Here is a 16421-nt window from a genome sequence, read left to right on the forward strand (position 1 = left end):
CCCGGTGTCATTGGCCTAAAAACCAAAAGTTTTTGCACATATTTGTTGCTCATAATTGAGAGAAACAACTACCAAATATATAAAAACAATCTCTAGGAATATTCAAGGGAAATTGCAAAAAATAAAACAAAGATTTAACTTTTGGCATTTTGATGCAATATAAGGAAAATGCACATATTAAATGGAAGTCTTTGAATAAGCTGTCTAGATTACACCCTTGAGGTGCGGCTCTTCCTCGAACCCTGCATGAATGCGGAATATGTTGTGCACCAGCTAAAAAAGCATAATCAACAAAAGAAAACAGAAAGAAAGACAAATTAATAGCACCTTTTTAATCAAAATAGATGATCCATGACCTCCACTATATTAGATAGATAGATAATTGATAGGGAAAAGAAACTTAAAAGAGAATTGTGAAGAAGAAGATTTAAAATAAATAGGAAAGAAAAGAAAAGAAAAAAAAGGTTGAAGAAATAGAGAGATTGATGAACTTGAAAAGAGTTATTTTTGGGAGTTTGGTTGTTATATTAAGTACGAAAATTATGGATAACCCAAGGTTGTGGAAGCACATAAACACAAAGATGTAATTATCATTACAGCTCATATAAAAATTATTAAATACTATAATATTACTTTGGCTATTTCACCAAGGAATGTATGTCACAATTTTATTCATTAGTCTATATGAATATTCTTTATTTAGTTTGATTATATAATCTTTTAAATTAGTAATGGGAAGCACAACATAGTATAGTGCTCTGCCTGCACTTCCTCTCACATCATAATCTAATTTTTATGTATTTATTTGTCAACCACCATCGAGACTAGGGGTGTCAAATTTGTGAGTTGGACTAAATCTGAATAGATCAAAATGAGTTAAGTTAGTAATGAATCGATTAATAAGTTATGCAAATTGAAATAGAGTTATGGACAAAGTTAGAATGAACTAAACATTAAATCATGTAAAAATAAATAAGACCGTTAGGGGTTGTTTGGTTGGAAGTAAGATATTTAAAATTTATTTTTTTTGGAATAAGTTATTCTATCATGTATACTTTCTCTGTCCCTATTTACTTGTTCATATTTCCTTTTATATCTGTCCCTATTTAGTAGTCCATTTTAACAAATTAAGAAAGGACAACAATTTTTTTCCTAATATGCCCTTATTTAATTCTAGAAAATTTCTAGTACTACTAAGATGTAATGCATGTTTTTTGGAATCAGAAAATACATTTATTATACTTGGAAAGTTGCATAATCTTTTAAGTTAAGGGTAAAATTGTAACTAACCTATGATAATAAGTATGTGATAACTTATCTCATAACTTATATATAAATATAATGAAATAAATAATCTCAGGACGGCCTAATATCGAGGGGTAGAATAATTTTGGGAATTTTAGGAGCTCAATACTTGGGCTAAGCCCAATGTAACAAAAACTAGAACAGAATAAACCATTATTTGCGTCTTGATTTTCTTTTCCTTAGGACAAATAACCAAATAAACCATAATAATGAAAATTGTATTGATTTGATGTAAATACCTGGTTCGAATAAGTTTTTGCCCTATAAAAGTGTTAGTAATAACTCTCATATGATAAACACTCTAATGTTTTGCTTAAAAAGTATATAATCATTTTTTATTATACTATGTATATCGATACTTATAATACCAACAACTTAGAACGAACAAGTCCTCACGTTATTAGTATTTATTCTTTAGTGGTATACGCAATTCAATTTTTGGGTTGGTTGGATTTGTAATACACCCAATTATATCCATATTGGAAAACCATAGTGTTTTATAATTGATTTTGTAAATCAAAATTAAATTTTATAAATACTATTATTTGAATTGATTCGAATCAATTTGATGATTAGATTTACAGTTGTCTATATGGGCTAACTCATTTCATCCGGATTAATGCATACATGCTTTGAAATTTGACGGGCCAGACCTGACTAGCCTATTTTCTGTGTGGGTCAAAAAATGATTGGCCTAATCCACTTGTAAATTGATTACGGGCTTATTATTTTCTGTGTAGGTCAAAAAATGATTGGCCTAATCCATTATTTTTTAAAATTTAAAAATGGGAAAATTGTATATAATATAGCAAACTAATAACCTAAAATAAATGGAGTAGCTAGGGTTTGATTTAATTGTGCTCCATAGCAAACGTTTGCAAAAAATTGTCAGGCGCCTCTCTCCCAAATATCTCGCTCGCCACTCTCCTCCAATCTCTCGCTCGCTTCCTCACTTTTATACAAACACAAGTGTATAAAAATTGTTTCTAATTGTATAAAGCAGAGAAAATTGTATAAATACATATATTTTTGTTCCCCTCTTCCAGATCTCGCTCGCCACTCTCCTAAATCTGTTTTATACAAAAAAAAGCGAAATGTATAAATTGCGTTTCTGTTTGTATAAAGCGTGAGAAAATTGTATATACACATGCAACATATATTTTTGTCCTATACACTTATAAGTATACAATAAAAATATTCCCCTGCCCAATTTCTTTTGCCTTTCTCTCTTTCTCGTTTTATACAATTTTCAAATTGTATCTAATTTCTCTCTTTCTCGTTTTATACAATTCGATTCAATTGTATATTCCTTGTCAAGTCTCTTTTGTCTTTCTCTCTTTCTCATTTTATACAAATTCAAATTGTATATAATCGTTCTATACACTTATAATAATACAATTCGTTTTATACACTTTGTTTTTATACAGTTCTCTGCCAAGTGTCTTTCTTCTTCTTGTTTTATACACTTCGTTTTATACAATTTGCTTCAACTGTATATGTATAACGAATTATACAGTTTCTATGTTTGCTATGGAGAACAATTATGCAAACTTTGCTATAGCATACAAATATGATTTTTTTTTTTGCTATATGTGAAAGTTGCCCTTTAAAAATATTATCATAAATATCGACAAGACAATATTACATGGTGTTAGTGTTACTACTTGTTAATCAATATACACAAATAAATTATCTTTATAATATTTATTAAGTTTAATTTCAAGTAAAAACATCAATAGCTAAATTAAAATATTAACATAATTGTTTTTCAGTGATCATAATAAAACATAAAAACTATGACATTATTTCATGTGGTATGACCTATGTAGTGATTTTCTAGAAATTTTAAAGAACTTTTATTTTATGTAGTGCATATTTTATAAATATAATTTGTATTTAAATTGTAATTATTTCAAACTTTAAATAGATTTTGAGTTTGGACTCTTGTTATTTTTAATGCTCTATTTTATTTTTATTTTTTAATTAATTTTTATTTACCTCACGAATTGGCTCCAAAATCATAATTTAATCCTATTAAATCATGGGTTAGAACATATCAACTCAAAGGACCTAGCTCATATTAACTACTCTAAATTTAGGTTGAACCAATTTGTGCACATGCCTAATTTTGTTTTTGCATATTATTACCATTAATATTGTCAATTAAGTTTTCCTTTTAAAAAGAAAAGTCCCCACCAAATACTGCCTTTTATGCTTTTTATTAATTATTATATTAAGGTTGTATTAATTATTGATTGTGATTTGTTCCCTTCTTTTTTTATTTTTAAATAAAGCAGTTGTCTCCCAATATGTTTGTCCTATTAATGGGCCTATATTCACGTACACATAGTTATTTTTATAAAAATAATGTTAAATGAGATTGTCATTATTATTCAGAAACAATAATAATGTTTTAAAAAATAATTTTTCCTTTCGTATTGAATACACCCTAAATACAATAGGGCGTTTAGCAGAAAGTATACCTTATTCTTACCTTATGAAGGTGACGAAAGAGAACTAATAAACTTTTTTTGAAAGATTTCCTCCGTCTTAGATAACACCTATAACAATATCCAACAAAAACGCAATGTCTATTTTTGAAGACGGTGTTGTCAATGATTTTTCGTCATATTTAAAATTCAAATTTAAAACTTCTGTCTAAGAATAAAGAGAGATTTATTTATTTTTTAAAAAAGTGAAAAATGAACAAATTAGAAAAACTTGACCTAATGATATATTCCTTGTGATTTGCACGAAGAAGATCACGAGAATCAAAAGTGACAACAATTTTAAATAATAAAAATAAAATAAAAAGGGTGGTGACATCCATAATTCTATGAGACAATTCTCATTATTTTACATTGGGAAAGAGCAAACATAAAATTTTATTGAAATTTAATTACATACATACACAAACTTAATGTCGATCATTTTATGACAAAAACAATTTTTTTTAATAAGAGTTTTTAAGTTTGATAATTTTTATATAAATATATTTTTAAAAGAAATTATTGGACACAAATAATTCGAAATAACAAATTTATATTAAAACGAAACCAGTCTTATAATATCTCTAACAACAAGAAGCTAAATATTTTATTTCTTACTGTTCCCCATCTCAACATCAATAACTAGACATTAATAAGTGGAATTGCATTTTAAGATCTTTAATTATAATAATCACTTTGAACAAGAATACATCATTTTGTTTCTCAACCAATACCACTAATGAGTTTCCAAATATATATATGATTAGTTAAAGTCAAAAAAATAATTGGGCTAAAACATATTAATATTATATTATACATATAAATTATAATGGATTACAAAGTAATTTGTAATGGATTTTAAACTAATACACATTATTATAATTATACTATCATGTATTTTTAACCTATATATTATGACATGTTAATTTTAATATTCTTCTAAATTATTAATTTCACTTCATACGAACAATTAGTTATAATTATTATTTAAGTGATTCAATAGCGTAAAAATTCTTTTATAATGTTAATATATAAATTAAAAGTTAATCTTATCTTGTCAATTTCTTAGTTGCAGTATAACCATAATGCATCAAAAGACTTCGTTTCACCAATAGAAATATGGATAGAATCGTCCTCTCTTTAATTTGAGATTTCGAATTTTCAAATTTTAAATTAAAAAAAATTGCTCAAGAAAATATTTTCTTCTTAGTATTATACAATATGAATTCGAACAATTTCAATATAAATATCAAACAATATATATATGAAAAATAGAAAAGTAAAAATTCTTTTTAACTTTTTACTTCATATTCAATATTTAAATTGAAATTCGATTAGATTTAAATTTTCACGACTTTATCATTACCCCTTGAACCTTTTTCTCTTAAAATCTATTGTAAATTGTTTTTCCCTTTGACTCTTGAGATTAATAAAACATAACCTCGTGGCTATGCCCTTAGATTTCTCTAGAAAATATGATGCATCCACTTGCTTTAAACTATAGTGGATAACTTAATAAATAAATAAATAAAAATACACATGTTGAGTATTTCAAGATTGAAGGAAAATAATACTAATAAAAAGATAACTTATGAACAAATAATTAATATTGAAGAAGATGTTTGCGTTTACTAACCATTATATATATATATATATATATATATATATTATAGTAGAAAATAATTCTAATTTGTTCATTATTAATCTTTATTATTTTATAGTCAATGTTTCTATATAATTTATAAAATTTTCAGCAATATATTCTTCATTTCCTTTATTTACGCCATAAAATAGTGACAAGGAATAATGCACATCCTTCGGGGGGGGGGGGGTTTTCTTGATCGAGTTTAACTTATATATATTGATTCGTGTTAAAGAATAATTACCCAATCAACTTAACAATGGCTTTTCATAGTTCAGCTCATAATTTTTCAACCAAATCCTCTATTTATTCTTTTTCTACTTCTCGATCCTCATACATAAACTCGAAAATCTTGAGTTCTTTTTCATCAATCTTCAATCATAAAAACAATTTAATTACCCCATCATCTTTTTAAAAAAATAACCCTTCAAAATCTTGTTTAAGCCCTAAAATCTCGAGTTGTTTTTCTTCAATCTTCAATCACACTTACAATCAACTACCCCCTCCCCCTCCTCTTGAATGATAGTAGGACATAGATATCGTGTGATAAATTTAACTCAAATCATAAAGAATTTTTCGATATCTTACCTAAAAAGTTTTATAATATAAGGTCCGATGAATTTTATAGAGCGACATTATTAAAGGATAATAGAGGAATTACAAAAATTGTATAAATATTAGTCTCTAATTTCCCTTAGTATTATGGTTTTCATTATATTTTTGGGACTTTATTGGTGAATCATCATTAATACCAACAGCCATTTATTTTGGTGTTTGGGTTAGAGGGATGTTTAAGACATATAAATTTAACAATAAAGTTGAGCAATTAAAGTTACAACATGAAATTAAAAATGATATTCCAATTCAATATATTGTTTTTGAATTCATCAAAGGAAGTGAGAAATTCAGATTTTAGGTATATGGGGAATAAATTATTTAATGTTGTATCTTCAAGTTAACAAAGTTTTGCTAAATGTCTTTTCATAAACTCCATCCCCAAAATTAGCAAGTAAAAATAGTTATCTCAAATTATTTATTATTTTAAAAATATCAAATAAAATCAATTATTTTCTCTCGTTTTATTTAAGAGTAAAAATTTTATGATGAAAGACTATATCTTAATACATATTAAATGAAGGTAATATAGTAAAAGTTATTTTCTTATTACTACTATTTTATTAAGAAACGTGTAAAAGAGAAACACAACATAAAATTTGAGACGGAGTGAGTATTGAACATAGATTTGAATTTGAAGTACCTATAAATATTACTATATGTATCCAATAAAAACCACCTAATTATTATTTGTTTGAACTCAAAGTATTTCTGTCAATAAAACAAGTGGAATTGCTAATTATGTAGAAAATGATGTAATTTAGGTCTTAATCTCAACAATATAATACCACTAAAGACATGTGCTAATTATTAGATCCACAATTAATATGATGGTCAAAATTATGTGTCATTGCTTAGTTGCCTAATTATAGTGCATCAAAACCTCTCAATATCTTTGTCCTCTTATTTTGATTATTGTTAGGTCATTAAGATTTAAGGGTATGTTTAGTACGAAGGAAAATATTTTTTTTTGGAGAAAGTGTTTTCTTAGAAAATAAAATATTAATAATATATAGTAAACTATTGTTCTACCAAAATTAAATTTAAGACCTAAAACTAACTTGACTTGCACCACCATCGGAAGATTTGGTGCGATGCGGATGAAGTTGATCCTTTTAATCAAAGATTTTTTAATCGAGTTTGAGTATGAAAACAAAACTTTTAGTAGGGAGCGCTATTTTTGAATGGAGTCTTTAATTAATACTTATTCAAATTAGTCAGACTGCAATATAAATATCAAAAATTAAAAGAAATTTGACTTGATTAATTTCATTGTACATCAAGTAAACTTATTAAGAACGTAAATTGCCCTTAAAGAAAAAAATCATTTAAATTCGAAATTTCTGACTAACGACAGAGAAAAAGTTGGATTAAAAAACAAAGTTTAGTGTATTAATTGGATTATTGTTGGGTCAATCAATCAACAATATTGGTGGGTCCATAAAATAGTTCGTGTACACAAGTCTTTATGTTAATCTAATAATCCATTCGTGTTCAACCTAAATCACAATTATTTGAAGGAAAACAAATAATAAAGTAGATATTTTATTTGAAATTTTAACTTTAGTCAATTTTAATATACATATAGTATTATAGTAATTAGTTATAACTATATCTATAAAACAATATATTAAAAAATAATTAATCAGTTATAATAGATTAAACTAAGTATATTCATAAGAAAAAAGATAAATTTTACGGTATATAATAATACTATAATTATAAAAATTAAAGTGTACGTGAATTTTATCTCTTGCACGCATATATAATCATGGAAAGTGTAAGTTTTAACTTATTTTATGTTGTTAATATTAATATACTTAATCATAACTCTTTAAATATTTTATCAATTACAGCCATAAAGAAGGAATAAAATATATATAATTAATGATTGCTTGTTTAATTTTTTACAAATAAAAATACACAGAAAATAATTGGTACAGCATTTATGAATTTCCCACGAACTCAAATGATTGTGTCACCACCTTATTTTATTCTAAAAAGTAATCAATTACAGTGTAAAGTACTCTTCATTAACTAATATAATAGCTTAATTTAGAATTAATTATCTTTTAAAAATATGTGTAGTATATTTTATGTCCATCATAACGATAAATAAAAAAATAGAACTAACAGATTTCTAAGTTGATATATTTCTTAATATATATATAAGTTATAAGTAAATAAAAGTAAGAGCTTTATAATTAAACTTACTTCGTATCTTTAGTAATGAGCTGATAATTATGTGGGTCAAGAGATAAATACGTAAGATTTATAGGATAAATCGAACTATATATTCATGAACTTGGTTCATGACAAATATGATATCAAAGTTAGATGCTCCTTTAGTATAATGATGAGATAAATTTCAATAAGTAAGTTAAGCGAGTCGAAAAAAAAAAACTGATGGAATAATAAATTGGTAGATTGTTAATGATTTGAAGAAAAAAAAGTATGACAAATGTACAGTTATAAAACATGACATAAGATGTCATGTATAATACATTCGTTTTTTAATTAAAAAATAACGTAACTCGAGAAATAAATTTATAAAATTTATTAAATAAAGTGAATAATACGTGTCATCGAATTATTTTATTTTTCCTTATTTGTTAGTGGTGGGGTTTTCTTCTGTCCACAAAAGCAACAGCTATAGTATATGGCTCCAATTATAATTTGGAGTTGGCCACTCATTTATTTTAGAGATTAATATATTTATGGTTATTCTAAATATTTAAATAATTTTCTATATTTATCCTAATTTATAATCTTAGAATTATCTATTTGATCGTTTAAAAATAAGTTGTTCAATCAGTTCGATTATTTTTATGAATATTTCGATACTTAATTTTACTTTACTAAAGATAATAATTGACTAATTATATTCTAAGCATACACTTTATTAAACATCAAATTGATGTCTTATATACAATTCATAGGTTTATATTACTTACGATTTAAATATAACTTTTGATTATTCAATATCAAAATTCTCAAAGTAAAAATCAATAAATTGGACTTAACACTTACCTTAATATTTTAAGAATTATTTAATTTATAACAATTATTGACAATACGATACATAAAGTCAAAATAAAAAAAATCAATTGAAAATTATTTATAGAAAGAGTATATTGTATACACTCAATTTGTGTACTATCAAAGTTAATCTAAATTTATATATAAATAAATGATTAGATAAAATTTCTCAATTAGTATTATTGATTTTAGAAATTTTATAAACTAATATTTGGCTTCTAAAAATTAACCTTCTCACCCACCTAACACAATTCCATTTAAGATATTGTTTTAATTAACTATTTAATTATTTTTCTTAAAATAATATACAATATATTTGATAGTGCCATCTACCAAATATTTTAAACAAAAATTTTGACCTTATTTTTAAAAATATAAGTTTTTGTATATTTTAGTTTCCCAAAATTTTAGTTGTAAAATTACATTAAATATAGTATATTGTTATTTTATAGAAGTCTTTTCTCTTAAATAAAAACTCCTTGTTTTATTAAATTATCTTGTAATATGGTGATTTATAATTAATAACACTATAAATATAATCTCCTCTTTTGTGTATTTAGTATAATTTTTAAATTTGTAAGCAATAATAAAGTCGTGTATTATATTGTTATCCTTGTTAAGGTCAAGTCTATTAATTTTTTACTACCAATCTATCATCTTCCTATATATTCATATATAAAACTCGAGTTTCAACCACTCAAATTAACTCCTTTTTTTTACGAGCAATTTCAAAATATCATCTTCTAATACGTTTATATATAAAATTCGAATTTCGACAACTCAAATTAATTCACATTTTTTACGAATGACTTCAAAGTATCATCTTCTAATACGTTCATATATAAAACTCGAATTTTGACCGCTTAAATTAACTCACATTTTTCACGAGTGACTTCAAAATATCATCTTCTAATAAGTTCATATATAAAACTCAAATTACGACCACTCAAATTAACTCTTATTTTTTACGAGTGACTTCAAAATATCATCTTCTAATACGTTCATATATATAAAGCTCGAATTTTAACCACTCAAATTAACTCAAAATTTTTACGAGTGACTTCAAAATATCATCTTCTAATACTTTCATATATAAAACTTGATTTCGACCACTAAAATTAACTCACATTTTTTACGAATGATGTTAAAATATCATCTTCAAATATGTTTATATCCAAACTCAAATTTCGATCACTCAAATTAACTCACCTTTTTGATGAGTGACTTTAAAATCCTCAAAATTAAGATAATTTTTTATATTAATTAAGTAATAATTTTCACTAATTTTTTTAGTTTAGTAGGGGACCAAGTAAGAAAGAGTCAAAAACTTTTAGAGTTATAATTGAAACATGACATATAGATAATCATGAGCCGTTGATTTTCAACTTTTCAATCACAATTTTGATCCAACGGTTGATATTTCTTTACAAGACTCAATTGGCATTACGGCATTTCAGCATTTGTTTGTTGAAGATTTGTTCGTCTTCTCTATATAGTCTTTCTCCATTTTCATCAGCTTCGATCCTATAATCTCTCACGTGAAAAAGGGATTTTTATTTTCTTTGGATAAACAAGAAGAAAACAACGAAAACAGAAGAGAAAAAGGTGGATTAATTAAAGAAAAAAAGTTTTTTTTTTTTCGTTTTGAATGATTGTGATACTGTAGTTTTTTCACCTTTTTGTGGTGTTTTTGAATTGGGTTTGGGTGAAAATTGACTTTTAAGTCGTTTTCTGAATTGGGTTTGGATAAAAAATGGATTTTTAGACTTTTTGATTCAATCGTCTTTTGGTTGGTTATGGTGATAAAGTTCAGTTTTCTGCGATTTTGCGATTTGGGTTTGGAAGTAGAGAGGCGAAAAATGAATTTTTAGTTGTTTTCTTTCAATCGTCTTTTGGCTGATTATGGTGATATAGTTCAGTTTTCTGCGATTTTGCGAATTGGGTTTGGATGTATTGAAGCAAAAAATGAATTTTCTGTAGTTTTTATCAATCGTCTTTTGGCTGATTATGGTGATATAGTTCAGTTTTCTGCAATTTCTCGAATTGGGTTTGGAAGTAGAGAAGCAAAAAATTAATTTTTTAGTTGTTTTGTTTCAATCATCTTTTGGCTGATTATGGTGCTATAGTTCAGTTTTCTGGGATTTTGGAGAATTGAGGTTTGAAATTAGAAGAGGCAAAACAGGATTTCTGATCGTTTTTCTTTTGGATGATTATGGTGATATATAATTCAGTTTCCGGTGATTTGGTGAATTGGGTTTGAAGTTACATAAGCAAAAAAAGAAGAAGATTTTTTAGTCCTTTTTCTCATTTGGTTCATAGCTGATTATGGTGATATAGTTTAGTTTCCTGTGATTTTGTGAATTGGGTTTTGGAGTTGGAGAGGCGGAGATGAACTTTCTATTGTTTTTTGCTGATTATGATACTGTTATACATCACTTTTTGTGATAATTTGAATTAACTTTGGAAGTAGAGAAGCAAAAAAATGAATTTTTAGTAGTTTTTATCAATAGTTTATAGCTGATTATAGTGTTATAGTTCAGTTTCCTGCGATTTCGTGAATTGAGTTTTGTAGTAAGAGATGGGAAAAAAGATTTTCAATCAATTCTTTTGATGTGTTTTTTTACTTTCTCCCCATTTGATTGTTGTCTTGTTGATAAGTTTTATTGGAATTCTATGTCTATGTGTTTAATTTTTTTATTGACTGATGAACTTTACGTGCCTCTGATGAAAGTTTTGGTATCTACTTTTGTTAGTTTGAAGCCACTTCACAGCTTTTTGTTACAATATTTTATGGGACAGTAGTTGAATTGATACGGTATTTCTCTCTTATTTTCCCTTTGTGGATGATTAGTTTAGGTTGCCATTCATGTTATATCCTTTGGTTTCATTTATGAATATAGGGAAGTGGGTTTTAGCAAATGATTCTTGTTATTTATACTGGTTTAGCTACGGGATTTTCGTAGAATTTAGGGGATGTATTGATCTTTGAATTTGGTTTAAAGATATGTGAATATTAGATGGGTTTATCTGGTTAAAGAAAAAGTATGTAGGAAAAAAGAATTTGATTTTTGGTTGCGATAGTACTATTGCCAAGGGTCTTTCGGAAACAACCTCTCTGTCTCCACGAGGTAAGGACTCCACTTATGGGTAATACACGAGGTCTGTTGTTGTTGTTGTGATAGTACTATTGACAAGTTTGGAAAGAGAATTTAAGGGGGACAATTTTTGAATGATATTTATGAGTTAGATAGAGTTATAGTCATCTACTTAGTGAACTGTTATGATTTATGCTTGAATCTCTTTGATGTTGATCACTTAATATGAATGAAATTCCTCTTAGCTAGTAATTGCTAATAGTACGAGATTACTTTAGTATTTTACTGAAATCCTGTTCTATCGTGAGAATTGTTGTCAGCTGCAAAAGAAATGTCTGCTTAGCCATATACAACTTCCTTGTTGTAAGGCTTAATCAAGGATTTCTAATTTAAGGTTATATGGTTTATGCAGATAAATGGTGCTTCGTGTAAGACATGGATGAATATCCTGTTAAAAGAGCTGGGAATGGGCTTGTCGCCGCCAGAAGAGGTTTAAGGGACACTGCTGAAAACAAAGATAAAAATGTTCAGTATTGTTCTAGACTTGGATGTAGTGGCCGGGTCAATTATACTAAGAGTACCAGAGTTGGAGGCATGGAGAAACCGAGACCACTAAGGCCTACTTTCGGTTCATCAAACGGAAAGGAAGTAGTTGGGAGTTCATCTGTGACATCCTCTGGAATGACTACTGCAAGAAGGTCAGGCAAGGAATCTCACAAGAAGTACTCTTCTAACATTGAAGATAAGCGATCAGATACCAGTTCCTTACGTAAAGAGCCACAAGTTTTAAAACAGATGCAGTCATCAACAGATCGTCAATTCCAATTTGATTCAGCAAAGAGAGATACTGGATCCAGCAAAGTTGTATTTACAGAAGTTGGTTGCTCTAGTGGAACATCGAACAGTAGACCTCGCAAAATATTTGGTCATGGACCTGGTTCTTCGAACCAAAAGAGTCCAATGAATTCCTCTATTTCTTCGTCGTCTAAATCAGTTAGTGCTGGGACAAGGAGCAGTAGTAGTGGGGAGGGATACAGGTTGAGAAATCTGAAGAGCAATTCCACACCAGATGTCCTCCCATATAGTTCTTCATCATCAGAATCAAGTTTCAGTCGAAGGGAAACAGTAAAAAGGAGAAATACTGAAGGTGAAAGCAGTTCATCATCTAAAGGGAAAAAAATGAGTGGTGCATCGCCAAATGAAGGGCGTGCAGTTCATCCTGCTACTGGAATCTCCATATCTGATTCAAGGAGTAGTAGAAGCTCGGATTTCAGTGACGGTAATCGTGCTGTATCAGTTCGGACCCGCAGGTCAATGAATGTGAGTACTAGGTTAAGGGGTCCTGTTCAGGATTCATTGCATACTAAGTCTTCTGGCTTACACCAAAATTCACCTGAGCCTGGAACTCCAAATCTAGATATGCCTAGTTCATCCAGTCAACTTTTCATGGATTCTTCATCAAGTGATTATAGCACATATAGTTTACCTGCAAATGATTATGATGATGATGATGATGACGACGAAGATGAAGATGAAGATGATGATTTACCTGGTGTAGTACCATTCACTTCAGCAGAAATCAGCATTAACGGTATGAACCGTGAAGCATTGCAGAGATATAACATGGATGGAGTCGCTCAGGTATTCTTGGAGGAATTCAGATTTAATCTACTTCCTACAAGCTTACTGATATTTAAGTATATTGATCTTGCTTTTACTTTGCAGGTATTGCTGGCACTTGAGAGAATCGAACAAGATGAAGAGTTATCTTATGAGGTATTCAATGTTGATTATTTTTCTTCTCCTGTGAATTTTCTAATTCGGTTTGTGAATGAGCTCTTATTTTCTATCTACAGCGACTACTGGCGTTGGAGTCCAATTTGTTCCTCAGTGGCCTTAACTTCTATGACCAGCATAGAGACATGAGACTAGATATCGATGACATGTCCTATGAGGTCTGTTTTGTTTTTTTTCACAACTTATAAGACATTTATTATTATGACTTCCTCAAACACTTTGATAATCTTATTAATGTTCTATAGTACTCATTTTTGTTTTTAGAACTGTATAGTTTATCTTCAAAGTATGGAAAATTCATATCCTAACTCGAGTTAAAAATTTACTACATCTGTCTCAATTTATGTGGCACCGTATGACTTAGCACAAATTTTAAGAAAGAAATGAAAGGCTTTTGATATTTGTGGTCTAAAATCCTCTTTAATCAGCTAAACGTGGAATTTTAAAGTTAAATTTTTTCTTATATAGAATAATGACATCCTTTTTAGGAAAGACTAAAAAAGAAAGGGTGCCACATAAATTTGGATAGAGGGACGAAAAAGTTAGTCCTCGTTGTCGAACCCCATCATTCACGATTGGAGGATGGCAAAAGAGTTTATGACTACTTAATGTTCATTGGTGTTCTCTTTTGCAAGAACGCTTGAGGGTTATTTATTTGAAGTTATTTCTTAGCTGAAAGTTCCTCAATTGAAGTTCTCCCATCAGTCTTGTATGATATTTTCTACATCGTCTGAAAAATGTTTTTATTCCTTCATATCCATCATCTGATAAATTATTTATTGATTTTTGTAATAGGAATTATTAGCACTTGAGGAAAGGATTGGCTCTGTTAGTACCGCTCTGCCCGAGGAAGAACTATCGAAGTGCCTCAGGAGAAACATTTATCAGGGTATGGCTTCAGAAACAGAAACACTAGAAGCTGATGAGGATGGAGATGACATCAAGTGCAGCATTTGTCAGGTTGTCGTCCTATTTTAAGCATATCTATCATTTAATTCATCATTCATAGGTATCTTTTTCATTTTCGATATTTATAGCATTGTGTTCTGTATTTCCTTTGCCTATGAAATTATCTTTTCAAATGAAGAGAAGCTGAATGCTATTAGATAACATTCATTTGACTACACAAATATTTTCCCTCTTGTAATTCTTTCTGATGCTTACCAGTTTTTTTTAGTACCTTAAAAACTGGTGAATCCTTTCCGAAGAAAGAATACATTTCCTTGATCTCCTAGACATTTGATAAAACTTCGTACTGGTGTTTGAAAGATTGAACCTAAAACTCTTTTGAATGCTTATGTTCTTTCAACGTCCGGGTCCATAGACTTTTTGAGGATGTAATTTAGACAGCTCTAACCATGCTGTCGACATTTCCAAGCGAATATGACGTATCCTCTGTGTGAGATTAAATCTTTATATTATTATCTATGAACCCTCAGCTAGTTTGGTCGACACTCGACTATATGAATCCTCATTGACCATATCGCTCTGTTTGAGCTCATTTCAGTCCAAATGAATCGAGTTACTAACTCTGACAGTCAAACATTTTTGCAGGAGGAGTACGTGATCGGAGATGAAATAGGGAACCTGGGTTGTGAACACGGTTATCATATGGAGTGCATAAAGCAGTGGTTTAAGCTCAAGAACTGGTGCCCTATCTGTAAGGCTGCAGTAGAATCATCGAAACCGACATCTTAGTTGCAAAATGGTTAGATACCTTAAACCCCAGATGTGGGAAAGCTGTCAACAGTTTCCCTGTGTACAAATTCATCTGGGGTTGGTTTTTGTGGATTCCTGCAATTCATATTTACTGTTCTCTTTTTCCTCTATTCTCTTGAACTTTTTTTTTTTCTCTTTTCTTTTACTTAATTGCTCTTGCCATATGAACCAATAAACCCAGGCCTTCTTCTGGCTTTGTGGTGGTGAATGTTTTCATATTCATTTCCTTCAACATTTGCTAAAGTGCTCCAATCATTTGCTTGCTCTAATCGTGTTTTTATGTCGATAAACACATTCCTTAAACGAGTTTATGCATATCATTTTCGACAATTAGTCCATAAAATATCACCTTGCAGAGGGTAGGGGTAATGTCTGCTTATATCATACCCTTCCCGACCCTATTTGGGATTACATTGAGTTTGTTGTCGTTGTTGGAGTCGAGCCCAACTAAGAGGTGAGCCAAGAGAACAAAAAGAAATGAATTTTTAATCCTATGGTGAATGCATCAATAACATAACCAAGTGTTATGATCTCTGTGTTACAAAATATGTAGGAGTGAACATTGAGAAATCACAAAATGTGTTATTGACACACAAGTCTTCACTGTTTCCTTTTTCTCTTTAAGATTTATCTTAACCAAATATTTCAAAGTTAGGGGCTAAACCGGTATTTAGGTTACGAGTTCAACTGAGTTTAGTAGTTTTAGTTCAAGCTCTAAAT

General features: G+C 28.7%; 2 protein-coding genes across 5 annotated transcripts in view; one reads left to right on the forward strand and one right to left on the reverse strand.

The window, feature by feature from the left end:
• The window catches only part of LOC107005497 (SUN domain-containing protein 2-like), a 3944-nt gene extending 3460 nt beyond the window's left edge, over nucleotides 1-484 (reverse strand). For 3 of the 4 annotated variants that reach the window (XR_003575849.1, XM_015204103.2, XM_015204101.2), the window contains exon 1: nucleotides 328-478. The gene's annotated coding sequence lies outside the window, so the exon portion shown is untranslated. Of the gene's footprint in view, nucleotides 1-327 lie in introns of all 4 variants that reach the window. The other variant, XM_015204102.2, reaches the window with a different exon arrangement.
• A 10054-nt stretch (nucleotides 485-10538) lies between these two features.
• LOC107007384 (probable E3 ubiquitin-protein ligase RHG1A) lies at nucleotides 10539-15970 on the forward strand. The gene is made up of 6 exons (XM_015205987.2): nucleotides 10539-10695; nucleotides 12598-13826; nucleotides 13911-13961; nucleotides 14042-14140; nucleotides 14778-14942; nucleotides 15537-15970. The coding sequence occupies exons 2-6, from the start codon at nucleotides 12621-12623 to the stop codon at nucleotides 15678-15680; spliced, it is 1665 nt and encodes a 554-aa protein (XP_015061473.1). The 5' UTR covers nucleotides 10539-10695; nucleotides 12598-12620; the 3' UTR covers nucleotides 15681-15970.
• The last annotated feature ends 451 nt before the right edge of the window (nucleotides 15971-16421 follow it).

Source organism: Solanum pennellii, chromosome 12, assembly GCF_001406875.1.
Source record: "Solanum pennellii chromosome 12, SPENNV200".
Lineage (NCBI taxonomy): Eukaryota > Viridiplantae > Streptophyta > Magnoliopsida > Solanales > Solanaceae > Solanum > Solanum pennellii.